The 22,711-nt window shown below is 32.9% G+C and overlaps 2 protein-coding genes across 2 annotated transcripts; both read right to left on the bottom strand.

The window, feature by feature from the left end:
* Positions 1–34: 34 nt before the first annotated feature.
* On the bottom strand, positions 35–5,486 carry LOC129801199 (putative phospholipase B-like lamina ancestor). The gene is made up of 5 exons (XM_055846003.1): positions 5,377–5,486; positions 1,841–2,107; positions 1,347–1,763; positions 482–1,284; positions 35–416 (listed from the first exon to the last, which is right to left on the bottom strand). The coding sequence occupies exons 1-5, from the start codon at positions 5,484–5,486 to the stop codon at positions 172–174; spliced, it is 1,842 nt and encodes a 613-aa protein (XP_055701978.1). The 3' UTR covers positions 35–171.
* LOC129801206 (tRNA N(3)-methylcytidine methyltransferase Mettl2) lies at positions 5,467–22,623 on the bottom strand. The gene is made up of 5 exons (XM_055846035.1): positions 22,486–22,623; positions 21,769–22,275; positions 21,400–21,714; positions 10,577–10,681; positions 5,467–5,808 (listed from the first exon to the last, which is right to left on the bottom strand). Exons 1-4 carry the CDS (start codon positions 22,548–22,550, stop codon positions 10,663–10,665), a joined length of 906 nt encoding a protein of 301 aa, XP_055702010.1. The 5' UTR covers positions 22,551–22,623; the 3' UTR covers positions 5,467–5,808; positions 10,577–10,662.
* Between the last annotated feature and the right edge of the window lie 88 nt (positions 22,624–22,711).

The following is a 22,711-nucleotide window of genomic DNA, read 5'->3' as shown; positions in this document are numbered from 1 at the left end:
CCTTCTTCGATCCAAAAGAAAAAGGATTCCTCCATTTCCACCCAAAAATTTATTTATTCGTGCAAAATTTACTAAATTCTTGTAAAAACGGACAATATGGGCTATATTGAGGACGTATGGGAATAAAACAAACAATATTCTGGCAAAAATTTGAAGAGGAAAGGGAAGATATTACTGCCAAGCCCATTTTGGGGACATTTTGTCAAAATTCCAGGAATCCGGATGTCCAACATGCTTTTCAGCAAGATTGGAGTCGCTCCATCGGAAAGGTTCAGCATGCTTGACAAGATTTGAAGATTTTAGGGAAGAATTGGAATCATCAGAAGTTGTTGTAAAGGCATTAAAGGTGTACTCCTTGATTGGAAGACTAATTGGTCCGGAAATAGCATGAAATTCCATCTCTCCGGAATTGGTTTCTGCAAGATACACAAAAAAAAGTGATAAGACATTGTATTTACCTCTCATAAAGACCAAAAATTACCTGAATAGAGCTTGAGATCGATATTTCCGTATGCTTTTGGATTGTCCTCGTGCAAATCACCACGACTGGCTCTCTGCCCCAGAAACAATCCAATATCATCGAGATCAGTAAAATTTCGTGGGATATTCTTATCATTCTTCACCTGAACATGGCTCAATTCGACAGTGGCATTGAAATAGGGTATCCCATTGCAGAAAATTGTTCCATACTTGTACAGAGTTTCTGTCACATCTTCTGCATAGAGACGCCCAGGAAGTTGATCAACTAGCCAAATTAAACCCCGAGTCTCAAAGTCACTCTTAATCTGGACACTTTCCTGCGAGCTCTCCTCAAACGGCTGATATGTACTCATCTTGACAGTTTGAGTTTCCAGAACTGGCGGAACTGAAGATTTCTCTGTGAATTCTGCAGCTTTTCGAGTTGTTATTAAATGCCTGAGAATTTTCCTATCAGAAATGAGCCATTGCTTAGATCCAGTTCCTGGATCCTTAGCCATAACCCTGGACCATGAACGACCATTGTAAGCCAATCTATTTGCTGCCATTGCTCGTGCCGAGAGGATCACATTGTTCCGCAAATCCAATTGATGCCAGAGATCAGAATTTTTATTAACTATCCCAACTCCTGCAACAATTAAGTGTCCATGACGACCTGAAATCTTGTAAAAGTCATCAGTTGATGCCAAGACACCCGGATATCCTGAGAAGATGATATTTGATCCAGGAACCACGTGAGACTTCGCTTCTCTGGAGAAGTGATAGTTGAATTTGTACTTCTTTACAATTCTCAGCATCAAAGAATACCTTAAAAAGAATCCAAAAATTCCAATAAAATTTAAAAAAAATATATCATCTAGAAAACTCACGATTTGGCAGCAGAATGTCCAATTAGCAGCTTAATGATGCCATTCTCTTCAAAGATATTCAGCAACATACTCGATCGTACATCCTTATTGGCTTCTGACGATCTCCCCATGATCACACGATCATAGTAGATCCTCAAATCTCGAAGATCAGCACCAGCATTCATCAGCAAAAAATCCTCAGGAGGAATCTCCAGACCAGATCTCTTGAGAGCCGATCTCTTAATTCCTTTTCTCCATCCAAATTCCAATCCTTCGAGCTGATAGTAAAACAATTGTATTTGATACCAATAGTGATCGTGATCAGCATTCAACTCCGCCTTCTTCCTCACACTCTCATAGTTCACCAAGAGAGTCTTTCTGGCCCATGAGCAGAAAGCCACTGAATCCTCATCTTTCAAACACTGAGCATTGATGGTGCTGCAAAAGGAAAGATCAAGTGAAAATCATTTTGAGAAATTGCTCTATTATCAATAACCCTAAGATCATTATCGTACTTTGTCCATTGATAGTAAATACTCTTCCAAGTGAGAGCACCTTCAAGTATCCCTGCTCCAGTTGCCTGAATACGATCAGAATACACAGGATTGGTTTCAATCTCAATCTGAGACCAGCCATTCTCAAAAATTGTGTCCTTGTAGCAAATTCTGGCTACACCAAGTGGAATAGAATCAAGATCATTCTGTTGTCCCCAGAATTCCACACGATATCCAGACATCTTGGTCCAGTAAACGGTAGCACAGAAGGTTCCATCGAATGTTGGCCTGTAAATCCCAAAAATGTTACAATCAATATTCAAAGATCTCAAATTTATCTTAAGACTTAAGACTAGATCTTTTCTGGAGACAAGAACTTTTGTGAAATTCTAAAATAGCGGATTCATATTCAAAGAATTCAAATTATTTAGAAAATATTCACCAGTGCATCAATTTTGGAAAATAAGTAGGTAATAATTGTTATCTTTTCCAAGGAAAATATTTCAAAAATAGGGCTAAAAATTTCGATATTTTTTATTTTCTAAATTCCTTATTCGAATTCTAAGAAACTTACGACATTAAAGAAGGTATATGGAGGCTATCTATAGAAAAAAATTGAGCCGCTATCTTTTTTATCTTGGAAGATATTGAATTTTGAATTTTTCGATTTGTGACTTTTTGCCCCAGTCTCCCCTATTAATTACGTAAAAAACATTAATATTTTTTTTAGAGCGCTACACAGCTTTCGTAAGTGTAAATAGCCGAGACAGCGACAACTGAGCGATAACCATTTTTTTTTACACTTCGTGTCTCGGCTATGACCATTTTTTTTGGTTATTACTGAGGAATTACCATTTTTCATTCAGAAAGCTCCTGGCACTTCGAACATTTTTATTCGCGACAATTGTATGAATGACTGTTTATTTTTAAATCATTAATAAGCCGCCAAATTGAAGATCTAAGTACATCGAAAATTGTTCATTGATTGAAAATTCTTCCAGGAATGGCAAAATATGCTGAGTTTGCTATAAATTAAATCCTGGTAATATTAAAATTGTTTACAATTTTTGTGATTCTAAAATTAACACTCTGATTGATTGTTATTATTTGATAACAAATAATAAACTTAATCATTAAACCAATATTTTATTTATTAATTTTATTATTTACATATTTATTCCTTATTATCCTTAAATTAATATTTGTACTTTGTCAGGTAATAATTAAAAAATATTCTTTTATCTGTTAATAAGCTTTAAAATATATTTAAAAATTTCGAAAGTAATAATAACAAAAATCTACGGTAATCGACAAATCCCGTAGACATTTTTTAATAAGTTGAGAAACTTTTTTAAAAATAAATAATAAAATAATAAATAAAATAAATAATGAATAAATAATCTAAAATCACTAAATTTGCGTATGATGTATAATACCATGGTAAGGAATGGGTTAAAGTCCGGAAAAAAAATCAATTAAAATGAGAAATTTTGATAGAAAGTGGTATTATTTTATGTTTTACTAGATCATTGATTATATTCAACACGATATTTTTAATATTTATTTAATTAACTCATAAATTCTTAATAAAGATTATTGTAATTCGCTCATTTTTGAACTTTCATTTACTTAAGTTAAAGAGAGATCAATATTAATAACGAATGACATAGAATTTTCATTTAATTTTGGTTTACAATTTTATGAAGTCTTACAAATAACTGCTAAAAAAAATTAACTATGATTAGCAAAATATAATTTTTATTCATTTTAAACCATACTCGACGTTATTTATATAAATTAAACCCTTTTTGTGAAGATTTAGAATTTATTGAAAAAATTTCAACAATTAATTATTTATCTTGCTAACCAATTTTAATTTTTTGTTGCTTATTTGTTTTTGATCCGAATTTTATTTTGAGACACTAATCCTTTAAATTAAAAATACAACTTAAAATAATTTTTACATTTTCTTTAGAAGAGTTATTTTTATGATCGTTTATCATTTGCATTTCTTAAGGAAGCTCTTTAAGAAGTTCTAATAAATTTTGGAAAAGTGCTTTACCATGTTGTACTCACAAAATTTAGCGTCCTATAACGTTTTTCTATTAGTAATTCAAGTTAATAATTTTCCTTTAAAGTGTAATTATAATTAATAATTAGTATAATAATAATTAGTGTGATAATAAGTAAAGAAATAATTTTCCTTTAATTAGAGTGTAAAACCAATAAAATTATGGCTTAACTCTTTAACAATGATATTTGCGGTATTAACAATTTCAAAGCAACATTTTCCTACTGTTAACAATTTCGTGTTAGATTTCATGTATTCAGAGATTTTCTTCACATTACAATACATTGTGCAACAATTTTAAACTTTTTTTTTGTCCCTGGGTTCTCATGATATTTTTATATTTCTAGGGTCAAATGATTTACGAAAATACTTATCATTTTGATTTCATTTTGTTTTTGCGCCTGGAATCTAGGCAAAACCGTTTTTGCCGTTTTTTTGATACTTCGGTGCCTATATCTCCGATTCTGCTGAACCGATTTATTTATTAATATGGGGAGTTCGTGAAACTGACACCAGGAGCACTGTAGTCTTGTCAGAAAACATGAAAAAATCGAACTTTTTAGCAATTTTAATCAACAATATCTCGAAAACTAGGACCGTCCCTAACAATCTGTTTTGTGGGTTTGATAGAGAATTTTATTAGCTACATTTTCATCCATGTGCAACATTTCACTCAGATTGTTTTTTTAACCTCGAAATTGAGGTTCAAACGAAAATCAAATCAGATTCAAAAAACCATAATGTCATTTTGTCCCACCGTTAGCGGGTGCCATATTAAATAAGGGAAAATAAAGAATAGATAATAGCGGCTTTCACGGTTCACTTGACTACCGATTGGTCCGAAAAGCTTCACAAAAATTGTTTAGATCTGCGGGCGTCGCGCCTATCTGCCGATCTGTCATTTTTTTATTTCTAAATCGGCGCCGATCTGCCGATTGCAGCTCACAGTTCACTTTAAGAGCCACTTATTCACCCCTTGCGGGAAAAACTGGATTGCGGCGATTTTGATTTTAAATTGGACGAAAATTTATGTCCATATTGGAGAATATTACCTACGCTCGTGTAAAAAAAGCTGTCAAATATTGACATCAACTTCACCAGGGTGTCGAGACCATTACACTTATTCCTTTTGGCCGAAATTATCCAGAAAAAAGAATTAGTTCAATTCTATAGTTTTCAGATTGGATAAAAAAAAATCATTTCACATTAAGCATTTTCAACACGTAAATATCGTAAAAGTGTAAGAAAAACCACAAAAATGCTTATATAACACTGGTTAATAGAAACGATGATTTTTTCATTCACAAAAAAAATATAATAAAATAAGCAAGAAGCCCCTTGGGTTGAAATGGCTAAAAATACAACAAAAATTCAGACGTAGTACCTTGAAATGCAATTCAATCGATTGATATTGAAAATTAAGTACCGCCGAACATTTCTATTTACAAAATTGACTATTTGACTGCACATCAAGCAATAAACTCACCTCTCCATGTCGATGATAAAGAGTGTCCCAAGGGCAAGTATGATCGCACTCAATACGATCATGCTGCCAATTTTGGTCTTGTACCACGAAGCTCCAACCACTTTCAGCATTTTGGCAATTTAAAAAAAAACTCAGCCAAATTGTATTAATTTAAAAAAAACTGAGCTATAAAAAATAAAATTGAACTAAGAAGAAAAAATAATCCTCTTTGACTAAAATATAGCAATGGCAAGGCAAGAAGATCCTATGCCTTGTTTAGGAATAATTTAAATCCGCAATGACCAGCATTAAAATGATTTTCAACAGAGAGAAATATGTCTCAAAGTTAAGAATCTCTGAATCCGAGTGTCTCATCGGAATTCGCCTTTAAACTTCCTTCAACAGAAGATTGATCACAAAAGTAATTGAAATGCCTTTCCTCAATAGAAATTCCTGTAAGAAATAAAAATAAGAGAAAAGGTGACCTTTAAAATAATGCTAATAAAACTCTCCAATTTATTCTTAAATAATTACACACAAAATAAATTCAAATTAAACATGCTCTTTTGTGCAAAAGATCAGTCAAAATTACTTTTCAGAGAGAAAGTCTTGTAACAACTGCCGTATTATCTTTTGAATAAAATAGACAAATACAGTCAGAGGATGAAACAGAATGAAATTTTCGGACACTCTTCAAGTTTAGAATTAATTTAATGAATTCCAATGTGATCACGAGTCCATCATCACTCAAACTGATTGAAAAATACATAAACATTCCGGATGGAAATTTCAGAGACTTCAACATCTATGATTTTCCACAAAGACGCACTTGAAACATATAAAATCATCATCGAAATTGCTATATTCATCAAAGAAGTCACTTCCTCAAAAAAAAAGAACCAAACAAATGCGCACATAACAAGATTTATACTAATTCAATTCGTCTTTGAATTAGTGAAGAAAAGGGTACTCATACAAATTTACATTATTCCCGTTCAAGATATTTAAATAAACTATTTCAAAATATTCATTTCGAAAATAGATAAACAGGATCAGAAGCATATTTTTTTAATATTCAAGACACAAACCTTTTCTGATATGTAATATTTTCAAATTTCAACAATATTGTATGCACAATTACTTTTGTTTTGTAAACATGTTTTCGAAATTGCAATAAGAGAGAGAGAAGGAGATAAAGAGAGAGGAATGAAGAACTACATTTTATTTTTTTCCACTGAAATGCCAAAGACTTGTTTATGGCTCCGGCACACCTTTTAGATCAGGAAAATTTCATGAAATCGAAATTCGAAACCCTTTCTTTCTCACATGTTTTGCATATTACTATCTCATTCTTTCGCATAACAAAATTGATTGAGCTAAATTGAATTTGGAGTGATGTCTGAGAGAAGAAGAAGAAGAGTGCGAGAGAATGAAATAGACATACAGTAGAGTCTCCTAAATTCGAACGCTCGGGGGGTATTTCTGACATTTCTCACCTCGCAAATTCGAACGATTTTTTCAAAACTAACGAAATTTATGTGAGATTAAATTGCACTTTGAGTCAAATTCCTGTACTTTCTCACAAGTTTTAGTGGTAACATACTTCCTTATCATTTTACACGATCATAATGCATGTAAACATTCAGGAAGAAGCACATAAATATGATTTTCATTCATCCAGAATACGAATTTTTTAACATAACCACACAATTGACATTTTGAATCCAAACGTCGTTCGAATTTGAGAGATTCAGATTTGAGAGACTCTACTGTATTCAAAACATGTGAAAAAGAAAGGGATTCGAATTTCGACTTCATGAAATTTTCCTGATTTAAAAGGTGTGCCGGAGCCATTACAAACCAAATGTTATTATACGGTGCAATTAATGTCCAGAAGGGGAATTCTGTAATTTTCGTGGCATTGTCACACGTGAGTTCGAAACCTGTCAATGACATTCCAACTTTTTTTGTCATATCGTACGAGTTCGAAAATGCAATTTATTGAATTTTAAGTGAAATCCCTTTACTTGATGATTTTATGAAAATACAGTACGTCTTGATTGATTTGTTTAACAAAATTCATTGACATTTGAATTGCCAGAAATCTCAAATATGTGACTTCTGACAATGCCACGTGAGCTGAAATGGCAATGTTACGGCTACAAAATCTCATGTTCGAAAAAGCTCTCCTAAGATTCGAACCCAATTTGTCATATGGCATTGTCAGAGCGTTACAGAATTCCCCATCCAGCGTACAATCACTTCGTTTTTTTATTTTTTTTTATTTAATTTTTGTTAGTTAACTTGTTTTCACCCTTTCCTATAAGAGTAAAAGAGATGACTAGGTCTAGATCTCACTTGCACCCATTACAATGTCAAAAACATGTTTACAAAATAAAAGTTATTGTGCATTGGTCCTAAAGTTCTGGAGAAAGGGAAGCGTTGAAAAAGCCGCTTTTATTATTGTGAGAATTGTAGGATAGCATTGTTTCTTATGTTCAACATTCTCCTTTCACTAACTAGTAAATTAACATCCAGCCCTTCTTACTTTTCTGATGATATTTCAAAATGTGTAAAATCTTTTTTTTTGTGTAATTCTTTTAAAACTAAAAATTTGTTCACTAATGTTATTCGAAAATCTAAAATTAATTCTTAAATTTGATATTAAAAATAAAAGTGAAAATCCGCGAAAAAAACTCGTCACGCAAAAATCCGCGAAAAAATTCGCGGCCCGCGAAAATCCGCGAAGAAATTCGCGTCTCGCGAAGATCCGCGAATAAAATGGCGGATCGCGAATTGTATATGTCACCTTACAAATCTTCGAATATAGGCTCACTATGTAGAGAGAGAGAGAGTGAGAGAGTGTATATATATGGGAAAAGCTTGTCCGACGCCGCTTCCCCCGCTTTTTTTCCTTTGCAAATTTTCTTAAAATTTAAATCTAGAAAGTGAAATATGTCGAGAACTGCTCGACGAATGTCTTAATTTTTTTTTAAGTTCGTCTAAATTTTCTGGGCTACAACATAAACATAAAATTTTTAAAATCGTATGCTTAGATTTCGAGATAAACTACAAAACGTGATTTTTAACCGGTTTAGAACCGGTTTTTCAAAAAACTAATAGCACAGAAATCGTCGTACGCGCGAGTAGATATATTAAAAAAGAATGTATGAAGATATCTCTTTTCAAACCAGAGATATTGCGTACGGGCGGCCGGACGGCCGGCCGGACCCGAAATTGCCGGCTTATGATTTTCGGCATCAGGGATGTTCAAAACATCTACCCTGTGAATTTCATCTCGATCTGAGCACTTTGAGAAAATACGATGATTACAATAGGTGTGATTAGAAGGAATCACACCTAACATATGTATTTTCAGCTGAATTCTGCTAACCTTAAAACGACAAACGCGAAGCAGTACCATTTCCATGTATTTAGTTAGCACTTTTTTTAGAGAACTGCTGACCGGTCAGTATATTTATGCTTATCGGCTCAGTAAAAATTTGCTGAAAACGCTTCCTTTTTCAACTGACTGTGCTCTTTTGGGAAGTTCTCATAAAATTATCATTTCGGAATTGTCGGACTGGTCCGAATCCGTGATATTCGGATAGTAGGTGTCAAACATTTTATAAATTCAAAAAAGAACCAGTGATATCGGTGATATCTATTTTCACCTCGAATCATACGGATATCAGATGATTGTGTGTATTTCTATCGTTAGACACTTTAATTTAAAACTTTATCATTTTTTTATGTATTTTTTTTGTCATTGAAACACCCTTTGCTACAATTTCACAACGTTTCGAAATAAGTCGTCATTCACATTTCTTCCAGCAAAGACACATCGCACAATAGCAAATGGCAAAGTAATATTGTTTTTTTTTAAGTCTTCAGGGAAAAAAGTGATTTTTACTAGTTTTTCCTTAGTCCAAATCCAAAATTTTTTTCTTGAAAAATCAAATGATTTATGTATAGGCCATAAGCGATTTTTTTGTCACGCTCACTCTCTTACTTTAGTTTCAAAAATGTGTTTACATAACAAATATGTGAAATTATTAAGTATCAAAAACTAAAAGCTCTAAAACTAAACAAAATATTCAATTTGCTTCGAATGATTATTTTTGTCTTGAAAGTGTCTCGGCTAATAATGCCCAACGCACAATAACTTTTGTTTGTAAACATGTTTTCAAAATTCCTTATAAGAGAGAAGGAGATGACTAGATCTTTGTTTCATTCACACTCATTGAAATGTTAAAAACATGTTTACAAAACAAAAGTTATTGTGCGTTGGGCATAAAGGCCTCTACACATTGGGAGCAATTTTTGTCAAAAATTGCATTTTTGACAGAATTTTGACGTTTCTGCCTACAGCACTGGAGCCAATTTCCTTCAAAACAGCAATTTTTGACGAAAATTGTGCTCAATGTGTAGACACCTTAACGCATAAAAAAATAAATGGCTCAGTTTCGAAAATTTAGTCGAAATTTAAAAATTCGAACTCAAAATTCGAATATTTGAATTACATTTTCGCGTAAATAAATGTGAATTTATAAACTTAAATATCCATTTTTTTTTAAATTAGAAGGTGAAATATTCAAAAATCAAAAAAGGAGCTTCCTCACGAAAATGTAGTTTTAAATCGTTCTAAAATAGACAAAACCATTTCTAACACAAATTTTCAGGAAATAGTAGATTTTACTAATAGATTTCTTTTCCCATCACATTTTAATTTTTTCTTTTTTTTTTGGTGATTTGATCCAAACGATCCAGAAGCCCTATTCATATCAACTGAATAATTCGACAAAATTTTTAGTGTACAAAGTACAGGACGATCTTCATGATCTCATTGGAATTGTCGATCGCTGCTCGTGATGATCATTACAAGTTTTTTCTTCTCAATTTCATTATCAAAATCAATTTTTATTTATTGATCTATCATCTTCACGAGCAAATTAGTATTCTCAAAACAACCAATCTCTGCTTCACTGTAATTATTCTGCCATGTTTCAATTTACAGCAAATTCTCAGAATTGGTTTATTGAATCATAATTTCAATGAATGTTAAACATAAATGCCAATAACTAAATATTTACACTTGCATGTGGAACAGTTACAATAGAGTGACCTAAAAAAAATTGCTTCAATGGCAATAAATCACGTTGTGTAAATGGCTCACCTACAACCAATCACATAATACAAAATTTATCATCTCTAAACTTACCTTTTATCCCAGGTTCAGGAGGAGACTCCAGCAGAACTCTTCAACCCATTGAAAAAAAATGACGAAAAAAAAGTTGGAGATATGTACTAGTGCAGTATTTCCAGTCTGCAATGTGAAAATAAATCAAAGACGGATGTTAATAATTTTGATTTACTTCCATTTACATAAATCTCTATAGTGTCACGTTTGATGTCTATTTGTAATTCAATGAGACATTGAAAATGAAAATAGTTTTAAATTATAATTGTAGTCTTAGTCTCCCAGACATTCTATATTAGCATAAAAATGTTTTTTTTTCTCCTACGGAAACTCACGTATGTAATGTACGTCAAAAGAAATGGCTGGAAGCCTTGATACAAATGTTGCAAATGCATCAGCAGCAGAAAACGTTATTTAATACACATTTTTATTTCTGTTGAGAGAGAAACGCGTGCGCGATTGTAAATGTTAGAAAAAAAATGCTAAAAAAGCAGTCGTAGTGCTAAAATAAATAAATTGATAAATAAACACGTGAATAGACGAAACAATTATAAAGATATTTTCTTGCTATCTCAAGTAACAACAACCGAAAACTGATGCTCATAATTTCAGAGCATGATCACACTTAGTCACAGCCAATGTCTAAGTCTAAAGTATATTTCCTTAACCACGCAAAAAGATGGACAAATGACCTAAATAAATTGTTTTATTTATTGATCAAAAATACGTAAAAAATTAAAGGAGATTTTTCCCTCCCAAACATTATAATCTTCATTTTAACTGAGGACCAATAGAAACAATAGAACTAAAATTAGAATAGAAAAATTTAGCAGACTCAATTAATTGTTCTATTAAAATTTTCACAAGACAGAGAAAAATAAAATTCCGTAAATTCAGTTCAAGTAATAATTCAACTAAATGACTTTTAATGCCTTCAGTGTGATAGCCCGTGATTTAATGATATTATATTTTTTGCACGGAATGAATTTATCAAACAAAAAAGTCTAATTGGGTTTTCACATTCCTCTGAAAATGATGTAGTGATGAGTGGGGCACTTTGGGACATTTCTTTCTTCTTACAATCCTTTCTTCCTTTTTATTTACAAAACTATAATAATTGCTCAATTTTATCTTTATAAAAGACATAATTTAAAAGCAGCTGAAAACCTTGGGAAGAATTATAGCTTATCGCGAATATCAAATCGATATTAAGTGAGACTAGGGCAAAATTGGTCAGGAAATAAAATGTTTCTTTGAGTATAATTTGTGAACAAAATGTTTAAATCAGACTGATAATGTTTCAATGAATAGGAAGGCCCTTGTTTACTCTGAATAAATAATTTTCTTAATATTGCTTCTAAGACAAACTATAATATCCCACTGTATAAATCTACCCCTGATATATCTGCCCCTGTTCTTAAGTATCTATATGATCGATTAAGCGAATGTCTATTTTTACACGTTGTCGGACCATTTATTGTTACACCTTTGGGAGAATACAAATTGACTTTAAAAATAGTCTAAAAAATGGCGCCAAAATATTTTGCATACACCACGGCGTTTCCGTAACTTATTCCAAAAATATTTATTGCGGGTTTTGCAATTCTTTTATGTCATAGGAGTAAATTCGTACACTGGTAAAAATTAAAGGGTCAAATAGACCCTTTTCAACAAAAAATAGATCATATTTTTGATCCTTTGAAAGGTTCACTTGAATCTTTTGAAATTTTGTATGCATATTTATCATGATAGTTTTTATTCGTTTATTCCGGAGATAAATAGGTGTCAAAACAGTGACGCTTTGAAACTAGTCCCCGGCGAGTGGTCTTCAAAGTTGAAGCCAATTTCTTACTTTCACATACAAATGCGTATGGGAATTTTTCTGCACTCGTGATCGTTATACTAAATATTTAAAAAGTGAGAAGTTTTTCCGTATTATAAGATACCTTTCCGTATGGAGGGAAAAATATTCTAAATTTTTCTTTAAATAAATTTTTTCCTTGGAGCACTGTGAGCTGAGTCCGAGATCAATTTAGGAATTGGCTTCAAATAGCTCCATATAAAAAGGCCAACTTGCCAGGCGCTTATACGGGCTTCAGACCTAAGGCTTAGCTATCTGGCTTAACTCCTCTAATTCCTTATCAGACACGATTTTTTAGGAAATTGATGTTTAGAATTGGATATTAAGGGCATTTGAAAAATCAATAAAATTGCTTGTTATTTAGATTTCTGAGACCTTTAGGAACTGGGCTAAACCTCCAGTCTGAAGCTGGTATTACTTTCAAAGGATCATCAGTGACCCTTTCACCTTTACCAGTGCAGGCTTTTTTTTGGTTTCGAGAATGTCTTTTAAAACGGAACTCAATGTAAGGGTTTCAAACTGGAGACTGAAGAATCATTTGCCCTTGATCTCTGATCTTAATTCAAAATTTTCTCGAATATCTTGTCCGATAAAAAAAAATTAGAGAAGTTATAATTAGAGGAACATTGGGTTTGAAACCTGCGTCACATGGGATATACTAGGATGATGTTTCTGGACCATGTATTAAAGATTAAAAATTATAAAGCGTGGGTCTCGTATATTAAAAAAGGTTCATTTCTCTGTTTTTTTTTTAAATTTATTTAATTCAAGATCTTAAATATACTGAACATCTTTTGTATTTTGAAAAATATTTTTTAAAAAAATGAAAATACACCCTGATTTTCGGAAACTCTTTTTAAAATTTTTATTAGGGCTACTCATAATAAATTCATCTGAACTCAAAACCCGAAATATTTTCAATTAGAAGATGAGTAGGGCTTTTACTTTGAAAGACGGATTTTTGAAAAATGAAAATTGGAGTTTTTGGAAGAACTCTAAAATAAGAAAGTACAATTTTGGCACATTTTACACTACGTTTCGTTTTACAAAATAACTTGTGATCAATAAATAAGAAAATTTTCGTACAAGTATTACATTTTTAAATTAAAACTTGAATTTTGGGAAAAATCGAATACAGTTGATGCGTCCCACAGGTCCCACAGATCGAAGAGAATAATCTTCCAGAGTAACGCCTTAAGAAGTTTAAACTTTTAAGGGCGATTGGAACACCGGTGTCCCATAAAAAAAATAATTTTTCCTAAGTACCTAAAGTTATTTTGTTCTTATGTTTGTACGTAATTGCAAAGTAGAAGATTGAGGGAGCCTAGGATATTTTTGCAAGTCTATATAGTAAATTTTTAAGCTAAAAAATGACGAATTTTTAAATTCTTATATTGAAAATTGATTTTAATTTTTTTCTGTACTTCTAATTTTTTTTAAGCAAAACCGTTTTGGAAAAAGAAACTACAATACTCAAACATAATATTTTTCATTACAGTGAAAATTATCTGTCATTGGTATCGTCAGAAAAATTACTTAAATTTTTGAGCTATTTTTCTCTCTATCGTTAATAGAGGCAAAAAATACACCAAATCAGACTGTTGGCTTTTCGAAGGTTAGATGTAAGATGTTTCACAAGTTTTGTCTATCGGTTTCATTTTTATTGCTGATTTTTAGTCAGCGAAATCTGTCTCGTCTTTAAAGGGTTAATGTTACTAAACGATACCATATGATATTATTTACAAAAATTACAGTTAACCGAACTCTCCAAGGGATCATATTTCGGTAGAATTTCTGAAATCTGAAGATTCGATTTCTTCTTTTATGTCACGCTGTCTGACCGTGCGTTCGTTCGTATGACCGGCCGTTACCACACTTAGAAGTCAAAGGGTTAGAAACTTGGGACCTTCGGGGGTCCCCCATAAGTGACCCTGGGACCATTTACGGGCTCCCCACATTTCAACTATCGCTTTTCTTCTCTTTCAAAATCATACTTTTTGGGATTACTCGAAAACACGTTGTGTGATTTTTTTTCAGTTTTGGATATATTTTAGAGGGGTCCCGGTCAAAATTCCGAAAGAAAAAATCCCGAAAGCCAAAATCCCAAACGTCAAAATTCCGAAATCCAAAATCCTGAATTCTTAAAAGTATCATAGCTACTTCTACGATTGCACCTGTGCTTGCTGGAGGCAAAGGGGAATCTTCTGTGTCTTGGGAAATTATTTAAAACAGTTTCCTCCATATAATTTCATCCCTTTCACGATTTTGAATATTCGGGATTTTGGCCTTTTCGGGATTTTGGTGTTCGGGACTTTGGCTTTAGGGATTTTGGCTTTCGGGATTTTGGCTTTCGGGATTTTGGCTGCTACCGGTTTTAGAGATTACCTAGGTGGATGTTTCTTCCATATACGAAAATACCATTCAATCATTCCTAATAACTGTTTTTTGAGGTCAAAAGGTTAAAAAGGATTTAGAGACCGTTTTTCTTAACCGAATGGGTCGTGTTTGGGCTTGTTAGAAAGGTCTTCGAATTTATGATAAGCCTAAATAATTCCAAATAGTTCTGAATCGGTAATGAACCGGTTTATAACCGGTAACTAATTTTTATCCGAAACATAAATCTTTTTATTACTAAACTATTTTAGGCGATCTTTTGAGTTATTTACGGATCGGTTTAAATTGATGGTGCATCGATAAACGGTAAATGCTACGAAAGTAGTTTTGAGATATTAGCATCCAAGTCACGAGTTCGATCTTTTCGCAAAGCATGGAATGATTTAAAAAAGCTTCCTAAATTGCGTTTATACAAAATAACTACCAAATTGTGTAACTTCACTTAAGCATCCAATTTCAAAAAACAAGTTTTTTTTTTAAATTCTTGTTAATTTTGTAAATTATATTGCGCTAATGAATACATTTCTGCATGACTCACGGAAGCTTCTGATTATATATTTTTATTAATTTGCTCTTCTTCCAATCCTTTTGGAAAGTTTTAGTTAAATAAGTAAAATTCATTTAAGTCAATACGTGATAAATTTAGAAGTTTTGCCACTAAAGCATTGTTTCTTTTAGAATCAACAAGACCTTGGTTACCAGTGGAATTATTTTGTAAGGTTTATGCGAAGGAAAAAAAAGAAGAACAATTGTTAGTCAGAATTACGTCAAAAATAGGTTGAGATCGAGCTTTGTTATTTGAAAACAAAATAAAATAAAGGCGACTCAAAGATAAGACACATTTATCTAAATCATGTGACTTATTTCATCTGCATCAATTTCACTCGGGTTTTTCGCAATTTCATAATCAATAACTTTAAAATTATCCTTCAGAAAAAATTAGGGATATCTGTTGAATTTCAGCGATATTTCAAGATCATTGATAGGTAAACTTCTATACGAATGAATTGTTAAACTTTTGGCGCCACACTTCCGCAAAAATTGGCACGAACAGTCAATATCAAAGTTATCACTGGAGTTTCTACCTCTTTTCCTGTACGCCACATTTTAACTTCTATTACTTTTCGCCATTGGAATTTAATTAGCACTATCGAACACGATAATTGAAGACAAAGAGGAAGATAATTAACAAGTAAAAATCACCTTATAGATTTTTTTTTCAAATTGAATTATTTTGAAAAATTTACCAAGAAAAAAGCAAGTTCTTGCAAATGACTAAGAAATATCTTGAAGAAAAAATATAATTATTAAATATTTACGCAAATGTTAGACTCAAGGAATAATTTCTATGTACAGTAGCATTTTGTGGGTGGTCTTCCAAGATATTAAATTGAATAATAAATTCTAAGATTATTAACCACATTTTATCAATTTTTCTGCGAAACGCATATGGTTAGATCTTCTTTCATTGTGGATAACACAGAAAAAAATGCCGCTGAGCATGTTTCTCTGACTCATTTTCCATTTTGTTACCAAGTGGAATTCTAATTTAATTATCATACAACCCAAAGAGACGTTTAAAGATCAACTTAAACCGCTCTTTATCAACACGCTAGTTGATCGTAATTAAGAAAATAGTTTTAACAAATATTTGTTCATGTGGCTTTATAAAGGGAAGGAAAAAAAACTATAAGACGCCTTCAAACTAAAACACGTGGTTACACAGTATTCAATGCCTCACACAAGCCTTATCAAATTCCCAATTTTAACTCACTTTATCTCACAGACAGCATAAATAGCTCTCTCTATCTCGTTACACTCACAAATAATTTAGTAAATCGCACCAATTCTTTAGCACAATTTTAAAAACACTTTAATGGCAAAATTTAGAGGGTAGAAAAAACCACTAAACCACAGAGGACTACATTTGGAAAAGTCTGGTATTTTTTTTCTTCCTGAACAGTGCTGACGTACAAAAGAAAGCACCTCCGGAGTCGACTGATCAACGTGAATTTCACAATCTAAATGAAAAGAGACAAGCCTTAAGGCTGATTGTAGACTTTTCAATGTGGAGGGGAAAAACCTCAATGAAAGAGACACCGAATCTCACACACAAATGCTCGTATTGAATGGCACAATAAGATTGTAAATGTGGGAAAAATTCCTCGTGACTCATACTAAAACAGCCACTATATGTACGTATATATAATACAGATGCATTTATGAGGTTTACGATCAAGAGCGAGATTCCCGCAAGAAGCTGTATTCTGTCGCATCACTAATGCAATGGTACATGCAATTTTACATGACTTGCCTATCTATCTATCGACCCCCCTATCAAATCAAGAATTCGATGCAACTCTCACGAAGATCGCTCTCGATCACAAATCTTGTGGAGAGAGACAAATTGCTGAGAATCTCAAGAATGCAAAGAGATCGTTAAGTTGATTGTTTTCCAAAAAAAAGGGTGGCAAAGCGTTCCATGTTTTGCGAAATGCTCAAAATCGTCACTATCACAAAAGGACTTTCGCATAATTTACCGTTTTCCGGGTCAAAACCGATTTGAACCGATTTACAAATCATCATTCAAAATATCCCCCAAAATAGCTTAGGAACTAGTGCAATTGATTTTCAGATAAAAATGACGTATTTTTTCATAATCGGTTTATTACCGATTTAGAACTATTTGGAACCGGTTCAGTCCCGTCAGAAATTCCAAGACCTTTCCAACGATCCCAAACATGACACCATTCAGTTGAGAAATACACTCTCTACAGCCTTTTTAACCTTTGACCCTGAAAAATCGTTATTAAGAATGATTCCACGATTATTTTCGTATATGGACGAAATATCCGCCAGAATATTCTCATGGACATATCCAAAATGAAAAAAAATCGCACGACTATGGAGGGATCCCTCGAAGATCACAAGTCCCTATCAGTAACCGTTTGGCCTTTAGTGCTGTTGGCAGTCGGACGGATCAAATGGAAAAAAAAATGGAGAAACCAGTTATAACGGTTCAAGCTCGTGAAGGACTTTAAGACCTTTCCATTATTCACTTAAACTTATTCGAATCGATTGAAAAATAAGTTCTCAAGAGCCTTTTTCATCTTCCGATTTAAATAGCCAGTTTTAGGAATCATTTAAGGCTATTTCGTATTGGAAATGCGACCATTGCCGTCTTAGCGTCAATTCTAACCTCTAGAACAACGGAGAATTCATTCATTCATTGATTGTTTCATGGCCGTACATATAGAGGAGATTGGGGCAAAACTTGTCAAAATGCATAATTAATTCTTTCATGAGCTCTGAGAAACCTTAAACGTTTTATAATGAGCATACTCTTATAGGAAATTTACTGCTCTACAACATTGCACAAGACTATTTTCCTCTATCTCGAAAGAAATATGATTTACGAATCATTTTCTAAATGTTTATTTTGTGGAGATTCTCAAAATTGCTGGGGCAAATTTTGTCAGTCTTCGGATAATTTGTGACGTTTTACTCTCGAAAACGTTAAAAATATCAAATAGACATATTTTTATAGGAAATTTATTCCTCTACAACTTTATCGAAGATAATTTTTCTCTATCTTAACGAAAAATGTGCTTAAATTGAGCTAATCAGGCTAATCAATATTGATATTTTCTGTACCAAATATTCCAAAAATAGGGCTCAAAATTTCATAATTTTTTTATTTGATATAATTCTTCCTCGAATCCCATGGTACTTTGTAAGTTTAAGAAGGTTCATGAAGGCTATCTACAATAAAAATTTCAAGCCTCAGTCTCTTTTATTTTAGAAAATAGTGAATATTGAAATTTTCGTTATGACAAATTTTGCCCCAGTCTCCCCTACACGTATAAAACTTACGTGGAAGCCGTGGAAATATGGGTTACCGGGGTTGCCCTTAAAAAAAAGCTTGGAAATTTTATAGCCATGGAGGTTGCATTCAAAAAATAAATTTAAAAAAAACATGGTTTTGTGGAGACGTGGTATCCGAATGCTTTCCTATTTTACTTTGTAGTACTCGTTGCATTTTGAGAACAAAAAAACGCGTCGGGTAAACTAAACTCGGCGGTTAAAATCGAGCGGTAACTCCGGTAACTCAAAAGAAAAAAATTGGCTTGCACTTTTCATTTCCAAAAACACGAGAAATATATTTTTCAGTTTTTCTGGTTTCTGTTTCTATTCCTTTGTTCCTGTTGCTCTGTTTTAGTTTTTGTTTCTTTGTTTCTGTTTCTAGTCTCTCTGTTGCTATGCTTTCGATATTATTATTCGATATTATTATTATTCGATTAGTTTCTATATGTTTCAATCCATGTTTTCGTATTTCTATGGAGATTTCATTTTTTTTAATGAGATTTTATGTTTCCATTCCATGCATTTTCTGAAACATTTTTTTTAAGATTTCTAGCTAGATTTCTCTATTTTTAAGCGTGCTTCAACGTTTCCGTCACGTTTCCCATATTTCTAACAAATTTTCCGTTTCTGAAACACTCGGAAACTGTTTCTAGATCAATTAGTTTTTTTGTTTGTCCAATGAGTATCCCCTCGGTTAAAATGGATAAAACATCAAGAATCAAAAGATGACTAAGTTTATCGCTAATGGATCACTGAAACTGCGATCTCGTCAGTTTTGTTCAAAAACGAAAACTCCAAGTAAATCTCTTAGGCCCTTGACACACTTACGACTTCAGCCGAGAGACGGCTTAGTGGAAAATGGTAGAAATGTGGTTTAACCATTATTTCCAATATAATTACGCTAAGCCGTCTCTCGGCTAATCCTCAAGTCTGTCAAGGCCCTACACATCTTTCTCCAGAAGGAAGTATACAACTGAGAAAGTTATGATATAAAGCGTTTGGATTTGAACTTAATCAGGCGAGATCGAATTTCTATATAAACCACAAAAGCTAAATTTGAAAAAAAAATCATATAAAAAGCAACAGTAGCGCCATTGGCGACAATTTTACTTGGTAGTATTATTGTTTATTCTTAAGAAACTTGTATAGGGGGAAGTGGGGCACTTTTTAATTGAGAACCCTATCATAACGTAATATAGCTTCGCAATTGGTTTGTGTAGCTAAATAATTATATTATGATAAAATCCAGTTCAATTTAAAAATAGAAGAAAAAGTCAAATTTCAAAGCTGCCCCAATTCAAATGTGCACCACTTTCCCCTAGTACGATTTTTTTGTACAAATATGTTTCATGTATAAATAAGAAACTATTTCACATTTATATAATTTTTCAATTTCAATTTTTTCATGGAATTTATGCAACACGGTTTTTGTCTCAGAGGTCTCACATGGTATGTTTGATAGAGTCGAGTCCCCTGATTAAGAATATAGGCCACGCCCCTTCGAAAATTATGATAAAAAAAAATTGGAAGTTTGGATTAGCAATGCTTATTTGGAGCATAATAAGGTAACATTCCACGAAAGAGTTTTTCTTTAAAAGTAATTGCGAACAATTCCTAATGACTTCTGTTCTTTTATATAGAAACCACGCCCATTTGGCATATAAAATTGTATGGGCAAAATCACATTTATCGTAAAATTCTTACTGTTGTCGCCAAAAAATTAACTTTTTATTTTTTACCGGTAGCTTCTTCCCAAAACCATCGTTCTCGATAAAGATCGATAGGAGGAGTGCTGAGGGTTCTGGAGAAACCTAGCGGCCTAGGTGCTTATCAAAGCGATTGACTTGAGGGTTCCCGTATTTGGAGATTCTCTGACTGATTTAGCAATTTAAATCTACACATTTCACAGGAATTCTCAAACATTAAGTAAATTCATTGCATGTTTTATAAGCCACGCCCACTTGTATTTAACGTGCTTCTAAAATATTCTTTAAAATATTGTTCTTGCAAAATTTTAAGAGATGATATAAAACGGATCACATATGTTCAAAATAGAAAAATATGTTCTGAAAATTCGTATTTTATAAAGACATTTTTGGGGGCGTGGTCTATTTCTCTACTAAACCGAATTCTTCAAGCTCTAGCCGAGAGAAAACCTGATAACATTTTCTTTGGTAGTGTTTTAAAATTATCAAAAATTTTACCTTTAATGTACGGTAAAACCTTAGTTAGAGGGCGTGGCCTAAAGTAATTTTTGGTTAAAGGTTATTTCAGAAATCCTAAATTACATTTTTGTAACGGCATTTGAAAGACATTGCAATAAAAGATTAAGTATGTAAAATTTTTCTTTCTGCAATTCTTATAACAAAAAGTGTTTTGGAAAAATTTAATTAAAAATTCGGATTAAAAAAATAATAGGGAATAAAGGAATATTAAAATTACAAAAAAGCAAAAATAAAGAAAAATAAAATAAAAAAGGAAACAAAAAAATAAAAAAAACAAAAAAAAAATAAAAAAATAAAGAAAAAAAACACAAAACATTAAAAAAAAACAAAACATTAAAAAAAAACGAAAAAAATAAAAAAATAAAAAAAACAAAAACAAAAACAAAAAGTAAAAAACAAAAAAAATAAAATAAAAATAAAAACAAAAAAAATAAAATAAAAACAATAAACAAAAGTAAAAAAAAACACAAAATAAAAAAAAATTCACGAAAAAGACTTACTTTGGCACGGGTTTCCGGAATTTCCCCTGAATCCAAACGCGATACATCTTCAGCTGTCTCCCACGATTGACCTGAAGTCTTCGATCGACGTGATTCTGTTCCTCCAGGAGTCCAGCTGCCTGGAACAAATCCCTGATTTCCTCCTGAGTGAAGAAATAAACCCGAGTTCCATCTCCCCGGACGTAAAAGTTTTCCTCCAGGCACTTTCCAGGCTTGAATCTCAGCTGAGCCATGTCGTAGAGGCCGTAATCCCTGAAGACCAGAAGTCCACCTGGCTTCAGGTACTTGGCCACTTGTTTGGCAACATGAGACATCCTGGAAGAAGGGAATCAGTATCTTCCTTGGCAACTTGAAAATCATTCGTGATACCTTGAAGGATTGATGGCAGACATGACAAAGATCAGAACGACAATGTCTATTGAGGCTTCTTCGAAGGGAACATCCCAGATGTCAGCTGTAGCATCCAGGACAAAAACTTGAGATCTCTTTCCGTCAAAATGTGGATCTTCCTTGAGGATTTCAATGGCTTTGGCTGAGAAATCTCCGCCATAGACCATTAAATCCTCTTCTTGTGAGTACTTGAGGATCGGGATGATGGTATTACCTACTCCACAGCCAATTTCAAATATTTTTCTACCACATTTACTGGAATTTTCGGAATTTTCTACTGCTGGAGCCAATTCCGGGAACTCCGTAAACAGCCAATGGCGATCTTTGAAGAATTTATTGCTATGGATGCTGTAGAAAGAGTCCCAGAATTTATCAGCTTCATCCTCGTACTTCTGGACGTCTTCCTGGGGCATTTTCTGTAATGAATTCTTCCGGACACTCTCCCTTGCGAGTTCCTCTTGTTCATCGTCCCATTCAACATTGTCCCTGAAACAATTGGAGGATTCTCAATTACTGACAGTTGCTGCGATTGCTTGAGAATTTACCAGGCATTGAAATCAAACACCCTGGTTCTGTCCAGTAGGAATCTTGAGCCCAGTTGGGGCTTTTTTCTGAATCTCGTGTCCTCAAGTGGAATAGTTTTCCGACTAAAAGGACGGATTTTGAGGAATTTTGGGAAGAATTTCTGCAAATTACCAGGCATTGTGCTGAAAGACATCCTGGTCGTCTGTTAGTAAGCGATTTCCGAATTGAGGACGCATTTTTGGGGGAAAATTGAGAGAAAATCACAGAAAACTCCTTTGAACTTGTTTTCATAACCTTACTTTTTGTTTTACTGCAGATAATCTGCAGATTTTTCATTCGTAACTAAAAATCACTAAAATCAGTAAATTCCTGCAGATTTTAGAATGCATATAACGAT

Source organism: Phlebotomus papatasi, chromosome 2, assembly GCF_024763615.1.
Source record: "Phlebotomus papatasi isolate M1 chromosome 2, Ppap_2.1, whole genome shotgun sequence".
Taxonomy (NCBI): domain Eukaryota; kingdom Metazoa; phylum Arthropoda; class Insecta; order Diptera; family Psychodidae; genus Phlebotomus; species Phlebotomus papatasi.
Note: the sequence above shows the minus strand (reverse complement) of the source record. Positions and strands in the feature narration are given on the sequence as shown.

Excerpts from the sequence above, each read along its gene's own strand:
- LOC129801199 (XM_055846003.1), bottom strand. The coding sequence starts at position 5,486 with ATGCTGAAAGTGGTTGGAGCTTCGTGGTACAAGACCAAAATTGGCAGC. Across the intron at positions 1,764-1,840 it reads ATTTACTATCAATGGACAAA|CACCATCAATGCTCAGTGTT; the intron begins GTACGATAATGA and ends TTCCTTTTGCAG. Across the intron at positions 1,285-1,346 it reads GGACATTCTGCTGCCAAATC|GTATTCTTTGATGCTGAGAA; the intron begins GTGAGTTTTCTA and ends ATTCTTTTTAAG.
- LOC129801206 (XM_055846035.1), bottom strand. The coding sequence starts at position 22,550 with ATGCGTCCTCAATTCGGAAATCGCTTACTAACAGACGACCAGGATGTC. Across the intron at positions 22,276-22,485 it reads GTCTTTCAGCACAATGCCTG|GGACAATGTTGAATGGGACG; the intron begins GTAATTTGCAGA and ends CAATTGTTTCAG. Across the intron at positions 21,715-21,768 it reads TCTGCCATCAATCCTTCAAG|GATGTCTCATGTTGCCAAAC; the intron begins GTATCACGAATG and ends CCCTTCTTCCAG.